We start from the raw sequence: 16582 nt of genomic DNA on the forward strand, positions 1-16582 counted from the left end.
GAAAACACATAGACAGAAAAGGGAAGATGAACAGTCCCATGGCCAATACCCGCTATTTCCGGGTTCTAAAGGATTTTATTCTATTCATTGTCATGAATAATTTAGCACTTCATGGCAGGGATGATAGTGAGATAAAGTTACAAGAGCATTAATAAAACACCCATTTCAAATGTTACATGTTATTACACAAACTTATTTAAAACCCTTTAGACATGTTTTTTTTTTACAGTACTGATGGGATCACAATCTTATAACTTAAAAGATAAGATTTAAATGCTTTCACAATGAGATGTTTATAGGCTTGAATGTAATGCAGTTAGCACAAAGAAAGCACTCATTACTTTCAATTATTAAGGCATTGGCTTTAGAAAGGCTCTGTAAACATGCTGTTTGAGAAATTAGGGACCAACTAACCGATTAGCTCTGTGGTTCTCCAAGTAATTAATCACCTGCAGAGTTACTATAAGATTTATATAACTTACAGAACAATCAAGTAAAATAATAATAAGGAATTTTTCCCATAACATTCCCTTCTCCATATTTCAGGTGTCTTTTGTAAAAAGCAGTAATTGCTTGAGCAATTGAATAGTTTTTATTTTAGTTTCTTTGCAGGAACAGTGGACATAATCTTTATATCTGTAACTATTATTAAATTCAAATCAATGAAATTCTCTAAGTAAAATTAAATCAGGTATGGTCTCCGTTGGTAAGTAAAAGCTTTTTAAAGTAATCTAACGAATTCTGACAAGACAATAGTAAAAATAGAGCTGATCAAAACCTGGTTTGGGTGACTAAACAAGTGTAGATGACATCATTGTTTTTTTTTTTTATTATTTGAAAAACAGTTTCATTTAGCAGGTGTGCAGGTATATCCAGTAGGTGTTTATAATAACCCTTTTGAAAACACCACTGGAAGTACAACTTCCAGTCAATGACAATCCCTGTACAATAATAAGAATCAACAATATCAAATTTACAGTTTATGTAATGAGCTACAAAAAAAAAAAAAAAAATCATACTTTACTCATATTATTTTCTCTTACATTGATGCTTTTAATCCTTCATACACATTTTCTGTGTTTTGTGCTCAGCAGCTTTAATGCATCAAAGCCTCTTTTTTCTTTGCTGCATGACTTTTTTTCCCAAGCTGTTTACCTTCAACGGTCTTAGGGAGACTGGGCAACATCCATAAAAGTTTTGCACAAACAGTAATTGGACGCATAACAACAAGCTGCTCTTGAGCTCAGTTCTGTTGTACCTCTAATAATGAGCTTATGTGGATTTGGCTGGTTACACATGTCCTGATGAAGAATAAGGCTCTATTGACAAGCAGACAGACACAGATGGATACCCTCACAGCCAGAGCCAAGATTCAGGAGACGCTGCTGGCTGTTAACGTCGAACTGGAGCAGATCTGTAGACAGCAAGCCTGTGCCAACTATCACAAAGAGAAACAAAAATGGCAGGGGATCCCCAATTCTTTTTTTTCCACTGCTTCTGCAAAAACAGGACTGTGATAGACGGAAAAGTCCGCTTTCTAAAATGTCTTTAGAAAGAGGACAATTTCTGCAAGAAAATATTATATGCACATTCATCCTTTAATCTACATGCTTCTACGATTTTTTGGCCAAATTGACTTTTAACGATGCTTTTCTACTTGATGGACTGTGGTTCAAGTATGATTAAATCATATCCAAACACAGAATGGCTCACCTACCCTAAAATGCTAATTTTTATTTTTTAAGTTTTCTAATTAATTCATTCATTCATTTTGATAATGTGTCTGGTTAAATTAGAAATACCAACGGCGATGCCAAAAAATATATAACTGTTTAAATTCTACCGTTTCCCATATTGTTAACATATTTTATTTCTGTTACTGTTAACAACAGCTTATGTACACCAAAATTATCTTTCCTAACTATATTTGTGAAAGCTCAGTTTGTGAAATGTGGGTTTGTAAATCACATGTGGGATTCCCAACATTTTCGGTAAATGGAAGCATATTTAAGATTGTATTCTAAGCTTATATCTCACATCCACTACTTCATATTTTAGGCAATATAACAGAAATAATAGTGAAACCTATTAATTTAACTTATCTCTTAAATCATACAAGGCTGTCCCCTCTTCATAAAAGACATTGGTTCTTTGTGCCAGATATTGGTGTTTTTTGACTTCAAAGTGTGCATACAGCCTCAACACCAGAACAAATTAAAGAGACCATGTGAAAATGCTTGAAAAGAATAGTAAGAGAGTGTCTTTTTCTACCTTGAAAAAGCTCCTAGACCAACCAAAAAGTCCACTAAGCAAGGAGGAATCTATTATTTTAAAAATAACCAGTATAGATAAAAAAAATTTGAATGTAGTCAGGGTGATTATTTTTCAAGACATACTCTACATTTTGACAAAACTAAAAATTATGTGTTTGGTCATAATGACTATCATTACAATTCGAGCAAAAAGATGAATCCAGCTAATCTGGGATTACCCTTTCAACTGTGAAATATAGGACTTGTCAGCTTAAAATTTTTGTTCTTGTCCTCTTCTAACTTTCAGAGTTGTTGTTGAGCGTTTTCCTCTAGTATAAATTGGTTCAAATGATGAAATAGATGATTTAGTGAGATAAGATCTCTGAAATATTAAAGCAACATCAACAATTCTTCCAAATTATAATAAACCTTAGAATGAATAAATTTTTCCTAAGCTATGTGTCAGGGCCATTAAAACATGGACATCAATATGCATGTTAAATGTTAACTGCTGGCAAAAACTTTATCATTTTTGACAAATTTATAGTTTGAACAGCTCTAAGATGTATTGTGTAATGCTTATTTTCTTAGTTAGGGAGGTATGTAAAGAAGCACCCTCAGTTATAACTAGCTGTCAAATGACTCAGTTCTATAAACCTAAAGTAAATATAGAACTGCAATGCGTTTCTCACATGATGCCAGCAGGAGGTGAAATACAATCATAACACATTTCATTTCTTCTGTAAAGACAAGCCAAATCAATGCTAACTGCGATGTAATACGTCTTCATCTACAGTATAAAAACTAGAGCGACATCAATTATGCAAATAAAATCATAGCTGAGTGCCTCTCAAATTCCTTGCTACCACTTCAATGTAAGTGAGATACTGAAAGGATAATTATCTGGCTGAGCAGTGACAACATATATGCTGAGAAATTATCAAAATTATTTCAAAGGACTTTTTTTCTTTATAAAGTAATAACTCAGTCATTTCATTATGTTTAGTAATTTTCTAAATTCACTGGAAAAAAGAACAAATAGAAAAAAGGCCACACCCGCACAAGGTTTAAAATAAAGGCAAAAGCTTGTAAACACTCATAAAGGTAAACAGAGCAATTAATGCCACCTCCTGGGAAGTGAAACCCTACAGCAGTGCTTAGTAACTAATGGCACAGTGGAGACTAAATAGCTGAAAAAAAAATCGATTTAATTTTATATTTCATAAAGTGAATTAAAGCATGACATATCGGTAATCTTAGAAAATGATGTTTTCAAAACAACCTAATTAACCAGAGACCATGATACACTTATGCACATATATATATATATATATATATATATATATATATATATATATATATATATATATATATATATATATATATATATATATATATATATATATATATATATATATATATATCTTATCATCCATTTTCTTCCACTCTTTCCATCAGGGTCACCTATGTCCTGCAGTCTGGGTTAGAGGCGGGTACATCCTGGGCAGGTCGCCAGTGTGACGCAGAGCAACACAGAGACACACACACACGCTCACAACTAAGGACAATTAAATTATGCCAATTAACCAAACAGTCACTAACCTGCAGAGAACCGACCCATGCATAGTGTGTGTGTATATATATATATATATCACCTTATCACCTATATATATCACCATGTCCCAGAGGAAAGAAGCTGATGTTCAAGGGAGCTCATTATACTCCAGAAATATAAAGTCCATGCTTCCTTCAAATATTTAATAAATCTAAATATTCAAACAATGATGTATTCAATCTCCAGCCTTTATTTTAAATGTTTTCTTTTTTAATTTCTAGGTTTAAAGAGAACATAATGATCACTGACAGCCATAGGGCAGCCAAGAGCTCCCGACTAAGAAATAATGATGAATGATGTACACGTGAGGAAAAAGTATATTTTCTGCTATTAGGGTGAAACGAGTGTCATGCATCACAAAGTCCATAATCACTCATACACTGTTTAACTAAACTGAGTGCAAACTGTGTTGCATTTTCGTTTTGTTCAACTTGTCTAGCTCTTCATTTAGGCTGAAAATGAAATCACACCCAATTTGACCTATTTTAAGTTATTTGCATATTATCCATTTGCTCATTTTGTAATAAACATCTTTAATGTTTTTTGTAAAACTAAGCTGTCCTGATTAATGTCTCTCCTTCACAAATGCTGAATGCTTCAGTCCACTCTCTCACACTCACTGAGCAGTTTAGATGAGACTCAGCCGTAGCCCCAGTGACTCACCCTAATTCAAAAATGGCCCACTAGGAAATTAATCATACCATGTGAAAGCCACTTCTGAATATAAGAGTACAGATCCATGGTTCAAAAACAAGTTTAAATATTTAAAAAGTTTCCTTTTTTTTGTTTCACTTATATATTTATATGTTTACAGATTATACTGACACAACCTTTTTCTTGCATTTAGAATCATGCTTATGTTGTTTGGATACTACAGGCCTTCAGCTACTTTTGTGTTCAAGTGGAATTAAAAAGCTAGTAGAATTAAAAGAACATTAACTACTTTCTCCCACACATTGAGGGTAATAAAATAATGTATTTTCAACTGTGGCTTCTGTTCATTCACACACATTGTTTATCTCATACAAAACTATCTATATATAGAAAGAGCCAAGCATACATACATATTGCATATGTGAGCTAACCTTGTTTTGGGGAAGGGAGGTTGAGAGGGTTGCGACAAAGATGGACTGATCAACCATGTTTCAAATAAAAGAAGAAAAAAGAGAACAATTCAATCCCAGCAGATAGCTGAGCAGTTGGTCCAGTAGCATGGAGAAGAAAACTGTAATATGATAAGCTATGGTTGAATAACACCTAACATAACCCTTCCTGTTAGTCAAAGAACCGTTTTATAGAATGGTTTTGACCTGGTTAGTTTTTGGCTTTACTTGAATTCTGACACACTCTAAAACAAATTACAGTAATAGTGCAGTAACAGTTACAGTAAGAAATAGATCAAAAAGTAATAATGTAGATGTATGTATTTTAGTTTCTCACAGTTACAAACATTTAACCGTTATTTGTGATGGCTTAAAATGTGGTAAAGTACTAGTTAGATAAAGCACCAATAAGCATTGATGTCTCCGGTAAAGCACATTCACATGAAATTAGTCTTAATTAAAAACACTTATCTTTTATTGAAAGGTATATGTAATAATTTCATACTTAAAGTACTTTCAAACTTTGTATTCCTTTAACAATACTTTGCTACATTTTAATTTACAACTTAATTTTTTTTTATGTCAATATGCTTATATAATTAACTGTATTTTATTTATTTCTTTAGATGCTTTGTGTTTCTGTTTCAGTTTCTAATTTGCTGACAAAGTCTAAGTGAAACACTGCACTGCATGGGAGAGGAGCAGGGCTCTTAACTAGGTTTATTTTCCCTTTAAATTAAGCTCACCTCCCACAAGGGATAATTGGAAAAAAAAGCTAGTTTTCGAAAGAAATATATGTCATTTGTATTTTTATTATTAAACTTAAGCGGGACAAAATGACTGATTAATCAGATCTGGTAGGGAAATAAATGGAGATTCGATTTTTAGGCCATATCCATCAGCCATATTTTATAACCAAAAACTTATCTTGTTAATAAAACAGCTCAGGCTGCACACAATATGCAGAAAAAATAAACATTATATCACAACACACATACCGTTTCTCCTTCTGCATACATTTATGCACTTAATTAACACAGCAGAAGAAATCTAGATCTAGATCTCATAACACCTAACATTTTTAGCCTTGCCAGACTGCTTCATCTGGTGTCTCTCATATTCTGAATTGGAGAGACAATATGGTCTTGCTATTACCGTCTTTCTAGTTGTTAGTTTAATGTGAGGCAGGAAGAAAGTGCTTTACAAAAGCAGGGAGACAGGATCTATTTGATGGTGTGCTTCACATTCAGTTCAATTTCCTTGCTCATTTAGCTGAAACGGGAAGTGCTGCAAACCATCCCCCAAACGTATTCTTCCGATTAAATACATAAGGAAGATGAACTGATTTCCTTGAGAGGGTTCTTTTTTAAAAACAGCTTAGATGATGCGGTGCAGGGAGCAAGGTTCTTGGTGGACTCCAGCTACCAATATATGGCAGTTGGTGATGCTGATTATATTCTTGCAGGGATTATTAAGTATAGCTGTGTAACTAAAAACACAATATCTTATTATAATATTCTTCTCTAAATCAAAAAGAAAAATACACATATTAATTTATACTACAAAGTCCTACAATGGCACAAAAAAAAAAAAGAAAATAGGGGTTTTAAGGTGTTTAAGAAACAGAAATATTCAAACAAATTAAACCACTCTGGGATTTGGTTTAGATTATCTTGTCTCATGTAAAATGCTTCTTGGACATTCATATATTCTTAAGTAAGAAGGAACAAAACACTGGGCAAATATTAGTGGAAAGATCTGAAAACAATTTAGGAAATAGAACTTATTTGTCTGGTGGATTACCTTTGGTCATTGACAACAAATGATCCTTCTTCGCAAACTTTACCTGGGTCTTTTTGTTTGCTTTATAGAGATTTGTATGCCTAATCCAGTTCCCAAATTATACATTTTTCCTAAAAAGTTTCTATGAAAGGCTGCTGCAAGTGGAAACTATCAAAATTAAGTATTTTTTAACAAATGCCATCGTACAAATGCTATTTTTTCTGCATTTGTTATCATTTGTTATGTTCTTGCAAGTTCTTGTGTAGCATCAGTCAACTGTCTAAGAGCATAAAGTACCTACAGTATATGATTTCATGCCGAGGTTTTTCAGATCTTTTATCATTTTTCAACCTATTATTAGGGTTGAGCATTAGCATTGGTGTTGCGATACAATACTTATCATGATACTTGGATCACAATACAATTCTATCGCGATATTGCAATATCACTATATATTGTGATATTTTACCCAGTTAACAAAAATGGAAATTAACGAAGAAAAAAAGGAAGTGCTGTTTATGTTCATCAGAATCCATGTTGTTTACGGTTTAAATCAGCCCAAGTCTTCCATTTGACTGCCTCAACTAGGGTTTTAGGTAAAAAGTTTGGTTTTTTTAAACTGAAAACCATGATATATCGCCAAATCGTTTTTTTCCCCACACGACTACATATCATGATGGAATTATTGTAGTTCAGAGTGTAAAGTTAGAAAAGTGCCTAAAACTGTAGTTTTAATTAATTAATATGACCCACTGTTATGTAAAATATTATGTAAAACATCAAAAAGATTATTGGATTTCAGCTTTTGTTTGATATGGCTGTGTTTGCTGTAATGAGCCTCAATATATTTACCAAAAATAAAAATTATAATCATTTAACTTGGCTGGTCTCCCTCCATCCATCCATCTTCCTCCGCTTATCCGGGGTCGGGTCGTGGGGGCAGCAGCTTAAGAAGGGAGGCCCAGACTTCCCTCTCCCCAGCCACTTCTTCTAGCCCCTCAGGAGGAACCCCAAGGCGTTCCCAGGCCAGCTGAGAAACAGTCTCTCCAGCGTGTCCTGGGTCTTCCCCGGGGCCTCCCGCCGGTGGGACGTGCCCGGAACACCTCACCAGCGAGGCGTCCAGGAGGCATCCTAAACAGATGCCCAAGCCACCTCAACTGGCTCATCTCGACATGGAGGAGCAGCGGCTCTACTCCGAGTCCCTCCCGGATGGCGGAGCTCCTCACCCTATCTCTAAGGGAGAGCCCAGCCACCCTACGGAGGAAACCCATTTCGGCCGCTTGTATCCGCGTATGGCTGGTCTGTGATTGCTAAATGACATGGCCAGCGAGCCCATCGGTTGTCTTAGTTACTACGACCTCACAGTAGTACAGTAGCAGACAGAAATATCACTTCAACTGTAACAAATATACTCACAACGTTGCACATTTAATCAAAGACGAACAGAGGAAGAGGAGGCAGTGACCACCATTAGGGATCTTGCCACTTGCTTGGCTTTTACAATGGCTTTGACGGGTTATTTACCAACAAAATTGTCAGTTATTCTTTTATTAGGCATTTAGTATGAACACAGGTAGAACTAAAACCCTCCTGGCTAACAAACACATCCATATATGAAAAAACTCATACCGACACAGAACGAGACACCTACCGATGTGTAAAGGAAGCCTTCGCTATTCATCGCCAAATAGAGCTTGGTCTGAACCCCTTGGATGGCCACCACTCGCAGTCCCACTGGAATGAGGTTGAACATGGCTGAAAAAGAGAAACACGTTAATTACTCACAGGAAAATATCTAGTTTTTAAAGCTCTTTTATCATTAATTGTGATAGTTTGTTTGCTGTTGTTTTGCATTTTTAAACAATTAATTATTTCAGGGGCTACAATGATTAGTCACTTTAGTGGACAACAAAAGTTAAGTTTTAATAGATCAAGGCATCATTCAAACAAATATAAACATTGGATTTGTCACAAAATGTCTTTCTCATTAGCACTTAAAATCAAATGCAGTTCATTAAGGTGGCTGCACATGGCAGTATTGCCTCTGTTCCCTGTGAGCAAGAACACCCTATCATGTGATTCGCTGTGGCTCACTGAGCAATAATTGTCAAAAAAATGGGAGTGCATTCTTATAGATTTTTTTAAGACACAAAGTAGATTTTTTAAATGATTTTGAATGACACAGGCACAGAAACATAAATATATTAAGATATGGCTTTAACCATTCAGTTAAGCCCATGTCACACCTTGACGATTTAGCCAGTGTATGCCTGACGTCCTAGAATTTTCTAATATGCTGGTATGCTAAACTTTCTATGTATTTTTTTTTTATTTTCGGCATATAGATAGAGTATTCATAATAATTCCAGATTTTGTGTCCAACGATAGCCTAACTTAACATAACGCACGGCAGCGTAATGCCCATGAAATGTCACAAGTCAGCGTCCTGAGGAGGGCCCGGTGGAGCCCTGCCTGCATAAAAAGAAGACAAGACCACAAGAAGAAGATTCCAATAAACACCATTATACGGTAGGTGTAAGTTAAGAAGGTCTGACCACATATATTGATTGCATATCAAATACGTTGATATGCGTTGGAGATACATTCTTAAAATAAGTTATGCACAAGTTACTCATAGATTATGGATAAGCTGGACAAAACGACTTTGACATACTCACGTTTAACGATCAAATAACTTACCTGTAACTTATGGCCCACGTACGAGCAAAAGCTGGCATAGGTGAATATATACTTGCCGTATGTCGACATGTGTCAGCGTGCTTCAGCTTGCTCATAACTTATACAAAATTGGCCTGTAAATTATCCAATGTATGCCAGTGTTTCTGCCAGTTTTTTCATACATCAGGCATACGCTGGCTAAATCGTCAAGGTGTGACAGGGGCTTTAGGAAGTTTGAGGTTTACCTACTGTTCAAACACTCAAGCTTCTACAAACCTCCCCCAGAACAAGACAGTATCAAAAGACACTCCTACAGTGGTTTGCTTTTAACCCCCACGGTCCCTTGAGTACAAGCAGCTGTTTCTATGTTTTTTCTGTGTCTTTTTTTCTGTGAGGCTCTGGGAGGTTCACATCAGAGAAACACCATCATGGGGTCACATCCAGGGACCAGATGCTGAAAAATGACCAGAGGCTTACTGGGCTCAATGGTTTACATTCAGAAACAAATTGATGCAAGACAGACAGTTTGCAACATTTCTCTTCCTTTTGAGGAACTTCAGGAACTTTTAGATGTTTGCAGAAGCTTGAAAGGCTGGGGAACATCCCAATTAGCTCCCAAAAAAGCTATTTTGATTCCAAATTCTTTAGGATAAACATTGATTCTCACATAAAATAAAATCCATGTTACACTGTGATATATTTGTATCATCTTATTGATTATGGTTTTCTACCATGCTTTTCCTTCTTCTTTGTACAAAGTGGCTTAGTTTAGTTTACTTTCACTAATTTGGTCAAGTTTTGAACTGAAATATGTTTGACTTGGAGCTGAATGATTTATGTTAAACTAATTTTTAATGGAAGTTGTAGTGAATTTATTCTATATATATGCGAAATTATCTGCTTGACCATGATTTTAGTTCGATTCCCACTTTCAATTGTTGTTCCATCCGTCATTTGTGAACACACTGCCAGTAATTTAATGACGTATGTTCACAACGAATATATAACAGTCCAAATAATATCAGATTAAATAACATATTTACCATCCCTACTGGGGTGGACAATAAATATAATAAAGTTGTTCAACAATGCAACGTGGACATTAAACAGGGCAATTTCGTCAAAACTTTAAAATTTATTGTTTGTTTTAAAGTCCCACCGGTAAAATGTTTACCAGCAGGTGAAGCCATTGCGCGCAGCTCCAAGCTGACACCAAAAGTTCCAAACCCCACAGCTCTGGAACTGTTATAGCTAGAGGTCTGAAATTTTTTGCAATGGTGGTTGACATGATGTAGAACAAATACAATACAATAAAACCTGCTTTTTTTTCTCTCAAAAATGTCTTTATTACTGCTGTTCAAAAAATACCCTTCATTCCCGAGAAAAAGAACAACTCTGAGTCATGTATGAACTGATGCAGCTTGGTCTGTGTTATAGTCACCCAATTTGAATTTATATATTCAGAAACTAGAGGGTGTTAGCTTTCAAATAATGTATTGAACATGTAATATAGGTTTACAGTCCCTAAGTTATTTGCTTTTTCTTTTGAGTATGCAAAATAGGCAAGGATTACCCAAAATGAGGTGGATGTTAAGAGGTTAATTTGTCACTGAGATTAATGGTTAAGATTAATGTAAATAGACAATAAAGGGACATTGAAAGGTGTGCAGTCTAAAGCAAATGAGTCAAAATATTTTTAGATGCATCTGAAGTGTATTTTAACAACCGAATAATGATGAAAGAGATTTAAAAATAATCATAAAATAATAGAACAATAACTGTTAACATAATCATTAGGTACAGCCCTCATACTTATTATGATCTTTTTTACACAATAACACAAACAAAGAAACTCTCCCCACTGGCCAAAACCATACTTGTACTCCAAGCACACATTCATATCACACAAATTAAATATCAGATAAGTCTCTGATATCGGAGAATTGTCCCTCTGAGACCTGAATTACTTTAAACTTATGCTAAACGCCACAGGTAAATGCATGGCAAGCTTTGAAAACCACTTAAATATAATAATTTCTTTGTGTTTTCAAACAAAGCCACTGCAATATTCTTTGCGACTGCTTCAACATTTACACAGACAACAATCACTCATGGATTGACCACAGGCAAATAAACATAAACTTGTCTGTGATTAGTAAGCTGGATATTGGTTTAGTGTCTGAATGGGCCAGCAGCAACCCATCTGGCCACTGAGGTATATCCCTACCTAATTAATATCCGCCTGTTCAGGGCTATGTGTCTGTTTGTACTTAATCACTAACTCATATGGAAGCCAAAGGCTTTGTAAATCAATGTTCACATAAAAGGCTGCAAAGGACCTATCTTTTCGACAAACAAACTTTGCTTTATGGTGACCCTCTTATTTAATGACTTGTTAATGAAAAGCTGTGATAGTTTTACTATACTGGGTGTGGAGAAAATACAAGAATATCTAAGGACCTCTGGGTAGGGAAATAAAGCTACTCACATCCTTGTAAAAGTGAAGCTCTGATTCAGGGTATCATCACTATAAATATCTCAAACACTTTAGAGTGAAGTGCACTAAAGAGACTTTTTAAAGGGTCGTTTTATTTGCACTCAGTGTCTGACTGCAGCAGACATCCATTTCTGCTTGCTTTACAAAAGCGTTAGAAAGACAAACGCTTGATGTGTTTAGTTTATAGCAGCTTTGTAAGGTTAATTCTGTTTCAGAGAGAAATGCATCCATTGCAATCACATTCACAATAAGCTAAATTCTTCAGTATAATTTTTTTTCTTGACTGTATTTAGTTTTATATGATAACATTTGAATCTACAAATCTATATTGTTAATTTGTCTTTTTCACAACCTCAGTATTAAAGAGAATGTATAGTAAATTCCTTGAGTGATTTAGTAACAGATGCATGAATATGGAGCGAAAAAAAAAAAAACAGGTCAATATTCAGAAATATGCACATATGATTTGCACATGCACACAAAAAGAATCAAATATGTACAGCACGAGATGCACACATTCAAAGAACAAGTCACCACTGCCCTGTAGAATACATATATGCCTGTTGTTGCAGGGAGTCATGAAAATTCCACCTGCATGCACCCAAAACTACATACAAATAGCACTGTATGAAGGGGTTCATACAGCTTAGTAGGTAATTATTGCCCACATGAGATACGTTCTTGTGATTGGCTAAAACAAGACAGCTATTTGATTGGTTGCCAGCCATTTTCTGTTTAAATAATTATTTGTGTATCCAGTAAAGTCAGGGAGTTCTTAAGATCCATACACAAATCTGGTTTCTTATGGTGTCTCATATTAGAATGGGAAGAGCACATCCCCAAATTTTTACCAAAAAGTTAAAAGTATTAATTTCTCAAAATGTCTGGTAGAGTGTACTGTTTATGTATACTTGACCAAAGCGGCTATATAATTGGAAAACCTTTTGTTAATACCAGTATTTGTTCTGCAACATCAGCTACAGTAGGTGGTCTGTCAAACTACACCCTTTTCTCTCTTGATAAATACTGGCATGTGTAGACTGGAAGCCCATTACAAGAGGTTGGTGTAGTGTTAGTGGTTAGATCACCTTTCAGTTATGGTAAAGATGTAACTGATCCATTAATATAACTTGTATTGTTTTTTTTCCTGTGAATGTATAAAGACTAGGGTGTTCAGTGGGAGTTTAAAGCTACCTTCCTCTGCTTGTCATGTTTTACTTGTAGTATTTTTCCTCATTATATATGCACCTTCCTGATATAGCATGACTAAAATCAGATTTCTCTCTTGATGCCTCCAACATGATCAGCCTTAACATCTAGAATCTATTTCATTTCAGAGAGATTATCCTTGAGTGCACTGATGGAGATTTTCAAGAGGGAGAAAACTCAATTACTCTTTGGCTCCTTTAAACGCTTGAGCACCCTAGAGAAAGTAACAGGGTTGGCATCAACACATGGACAGCCTGCTGCACAGCCACCGGAAATGGAGAGAATAAGGTGGCCTGAGAGACTGCTTGTATTATTATCTCTATTCCATATTTTCATACCAACAGTCAATGCGGGGTGTAAAGTCCACCTACAAAAGGGTGTACCCCACCTTTCACCCATAGACTGCTGGTGATATACGGTGGCAGAGGTGGTGTAAGGTACAAAACAAATGCCACAACGCGAAAATAAAAGTCACACCAGAAACCAGAAAGCCACAACACAAAAAGAAAAACTGGAACACAAAAACAATAGCTGTAAAACAAAAACATAAGTAATTATGGAAATACAAAGCCACAAAGGAAGACACACCACATACAACAGAAGCAACAGTGCCTGCTGCTCATCTTCCAATTAAAGATCCAAAGATCATAGTTATTGGCAGCATCACTTGCCACGTAATGAGTGATCGTCCCGCTCAGGTGACGTGTGGCTGTTTTATTTCTATTGTGGCTTTTGTTTTTGACCTGACACCTCTTGGCCACTGTAAAGATAAGCATCAGCCCCACCAAGATCCTGAAAGTGGGATAAGATGGATGGATGGATGGATGGATGGATGGATGGATGGATGGATGGATGGATGGATGGATGGATGGATGGATGGATGGACGGATGGACGGACGGATGTGGAACCTGAGCAGGCCATAAATGCTGCGTCTATTGTATGTCCAAACCAGTAGAAAAGAAGAGGACTATTGAAATGTCAATTGGTCCCGCCATTACAGTCTATAGAAGGGAACTTTAAAGTGCGGTAATTGCAAGTAGATCAATGCATCTTTTTCTGTGGCCATCTTTTTCTTTGCTGGCTTTGCATTTACCCTGGAAAATGACAAGTGCTACATACTGTAGTAAATCCTGTCATTAAAAGTATTTTAAAGCATATAAAAAATATTAAAATTTATTTACAGTGGGGCAAAAAAGTATTTAGTCACTGCTCTAGAGGAGATCTGCATGGAGGAATGGGCCAAAATACCAGCAACAGTGTGTGAAAACCTTGTGAAGACTTACAGAAAACGTTTGATCTCTGTCATTGCCAACAAAGGGTATACATGTATAACAAAGTATTGAGATGAACTTTTGTTATTGACCAAATACTTATTTTCCACCATATTTTGCAAATAAATTCTTTAAAAATCAGACAATGTGATTTTCTGGATTTTTTTTCTCATTTTGTCTCTCATAGTTGAGGTATATCTATAATGAAAATGACCGGCCTCTCTCATCTTTTTAAGTGGGAGAACTTGCACTATTGGTGGCTGACTAAATACTTTTTTGCCCCACTGTATCTATATTATTTTTTTCATTTTTCTAGTTTTATCCAGGATTGTTTAATATTCTTCCAATAAAATATTTATTATGTTTAATAATTGTTAATAATTATTTACTAAATTGTATTAATTCAACCTGCTGGACACTGAAAATATTTCATTTGCCCATATGAGGAGGACAAAATGAATCTTTAATCACCAAGTCTAATAACGATATGATAAATGAGGAAAGTATGTGATCATTTACTCCACTGCTTATGTAACACTCTTCCATTTTAGGAGTTCTCCCTGGCCATGGAGGGATCATTAGCTAGCAGCTTGTCTTTCAAATGAAGTATTCACCTATCAGAACAATAGCTTTTGCACTCACCATCACTTTGATTCAGGGGATCAAAGTTACAAGGATGAATTCATAAAATTTTTGACATTCCGCTGTAAAGCAAATTTTGCTTTGTTTCAAAAGTGTTTCTGCAAAAGTGGTTTGTTTAGTTGTGATGCAAAGCAAGAATCTAAGTCAAGGGAGAAATATATAAGCATTTATCCAGCTTAGATTGTTTTGTTTGTATCTCCTCCCCTTCTCGTAAAGATGCTAGAGAATCAACAAACCTGTTGTAACCTCAGTCAAACAAGCCAGAATCTGTCAGCAAAGTTGACTAAAGGAGCAGAAATGAAATCCTTTCTTGTGTGCATCTGTGTGTGTCTATGTGTATATGCCCACATTTGAGGAGGTCCTCTCCCACCATCACAAGACACCACCAGCTCCAGGAGGACTGCACTCTCCGTCACCATGGAGACAAGCGCACCCAGTGCCTAACAACGCTATTTTTGGAGCAGCGCAAAGAGCTTCACTCCTTCTCCTCATGTTCTGTAGCCCTCTTTAATTTTCTTTTTAAAAACTACTTTGGTGCTGATCCGGGCCAGTTATTATGCAACTTAATAGAAATCGGAGACCAAGCAGATCTAAGGTAGACCATGTTCATTAGATAAGTAGTATCTAATAAATATGTATATGTAAGCATAAAGCATTTAAACATCATTTTTTCTATCTTGATGCCAACTTTTGCTTAGTTGTCCTCGGCGATATCTTTAGTGCCCTTATTGTCATTAAAACAATCTGGTTAGCACATACTCCTAACTGAGTGTTACATCAAATATCTTTGTTTAACCAAAATATTATCTTGGACAAAACTTATTAAATTTAGTCACTGCTGACTACTGTACTTTCCTAGCATGCAATACGTTTTGTACTTTTTAATTTGGAGGTGATCCATTTCTGCTGCATTGTTATCAGACAAGTGGCTTTCCTGTTTTTTTCCTCCACTCATCTCCTGTTTCAACTATTAAACAAAGAGCTTGTGGGTGTTGCAGCTACAGCAGGAATGAATCAGTGCATAGTATAAGACAAATCTTTCTCTAACTGTCTTTCACACTGAGTGTAGAAGAGGAAGACGGTTGTGACATGTGCTAAAGTTTGAAAAAGAGTGATTAATCAGAGGAAATTATAGCGCTTCTCAGTAATGAGCCACTTGAAGTGTTGAGAGAAACTTTTGTTTGCTCTGTATAATGACCCATTTACTGAGGTTGAATGCTGTTAAATATAACCAAACACACAAAAAAGCTACAGCTAGAGCCAGAATTCATGGTACAATTTAATAAGTTGTTGAAAAGTGTAATGGTGTGTTCACACCAAAAGTGTTTTGAGTATCAAAAAGGCATCCAACGCCTCAACTTGGATGATTGTGCACATTGAAGACAGTTGTGCATCAACACAGTGTGTACAGATATGTGTGACTTTGTCAGTCCCTTGTGTGCAATGACAGATACAATTGATAGAGTAGCTTGGCTTTATTTGCTGATATGAGTGGAAGAAAAGTAGCTTTAAGCTGTTTTACAATTGAAAA

The 16582-nt window shown here is 35.7% G+C and overlaps 1 protein-coding gene across 5 annotated transcripts in view; it reads right to left on the reverse strand.

The window, feature by feature from the left end:
* fgf13a (fibroblast growth factor 13a) overlaps positions 1 to 16582 on the reverse strand; it is a 141243-nt gene that overhangs the window by 13265 nt on the left and 111396 nt on the right. For all 5 annotated transcript variants that reach the window (XM_038289536.1, XM_038289538.1, XM_038289535.1 and 2 more), the window contains one exon: positions 8404 to 8507. In XM_038289536.1, coding sequence (XP_038145464.1) covers positions 8404 to 8507 — 104 coding nt within the window. The remainder of the gene's footprint in view (positions 1 to 8403; positions 8508 to 16582) is intronic.

Source organism: Cyprinodon tularosa, unplaced genomic scaffold (genome assembly GCF_016077235.1).
Source record: "Cyprinodon tularosa strain WSP-4 unplaced genomic scaffold, ASM1607723v1 ctg27, whole genome shotgun sequence".
NCBI lineage: Eukaryota > Metazoa > Chordata > Actinopteri > Cyprinodontiformes > Cyprinodontidae > Cyprinodon > Cyprinodon tularosa.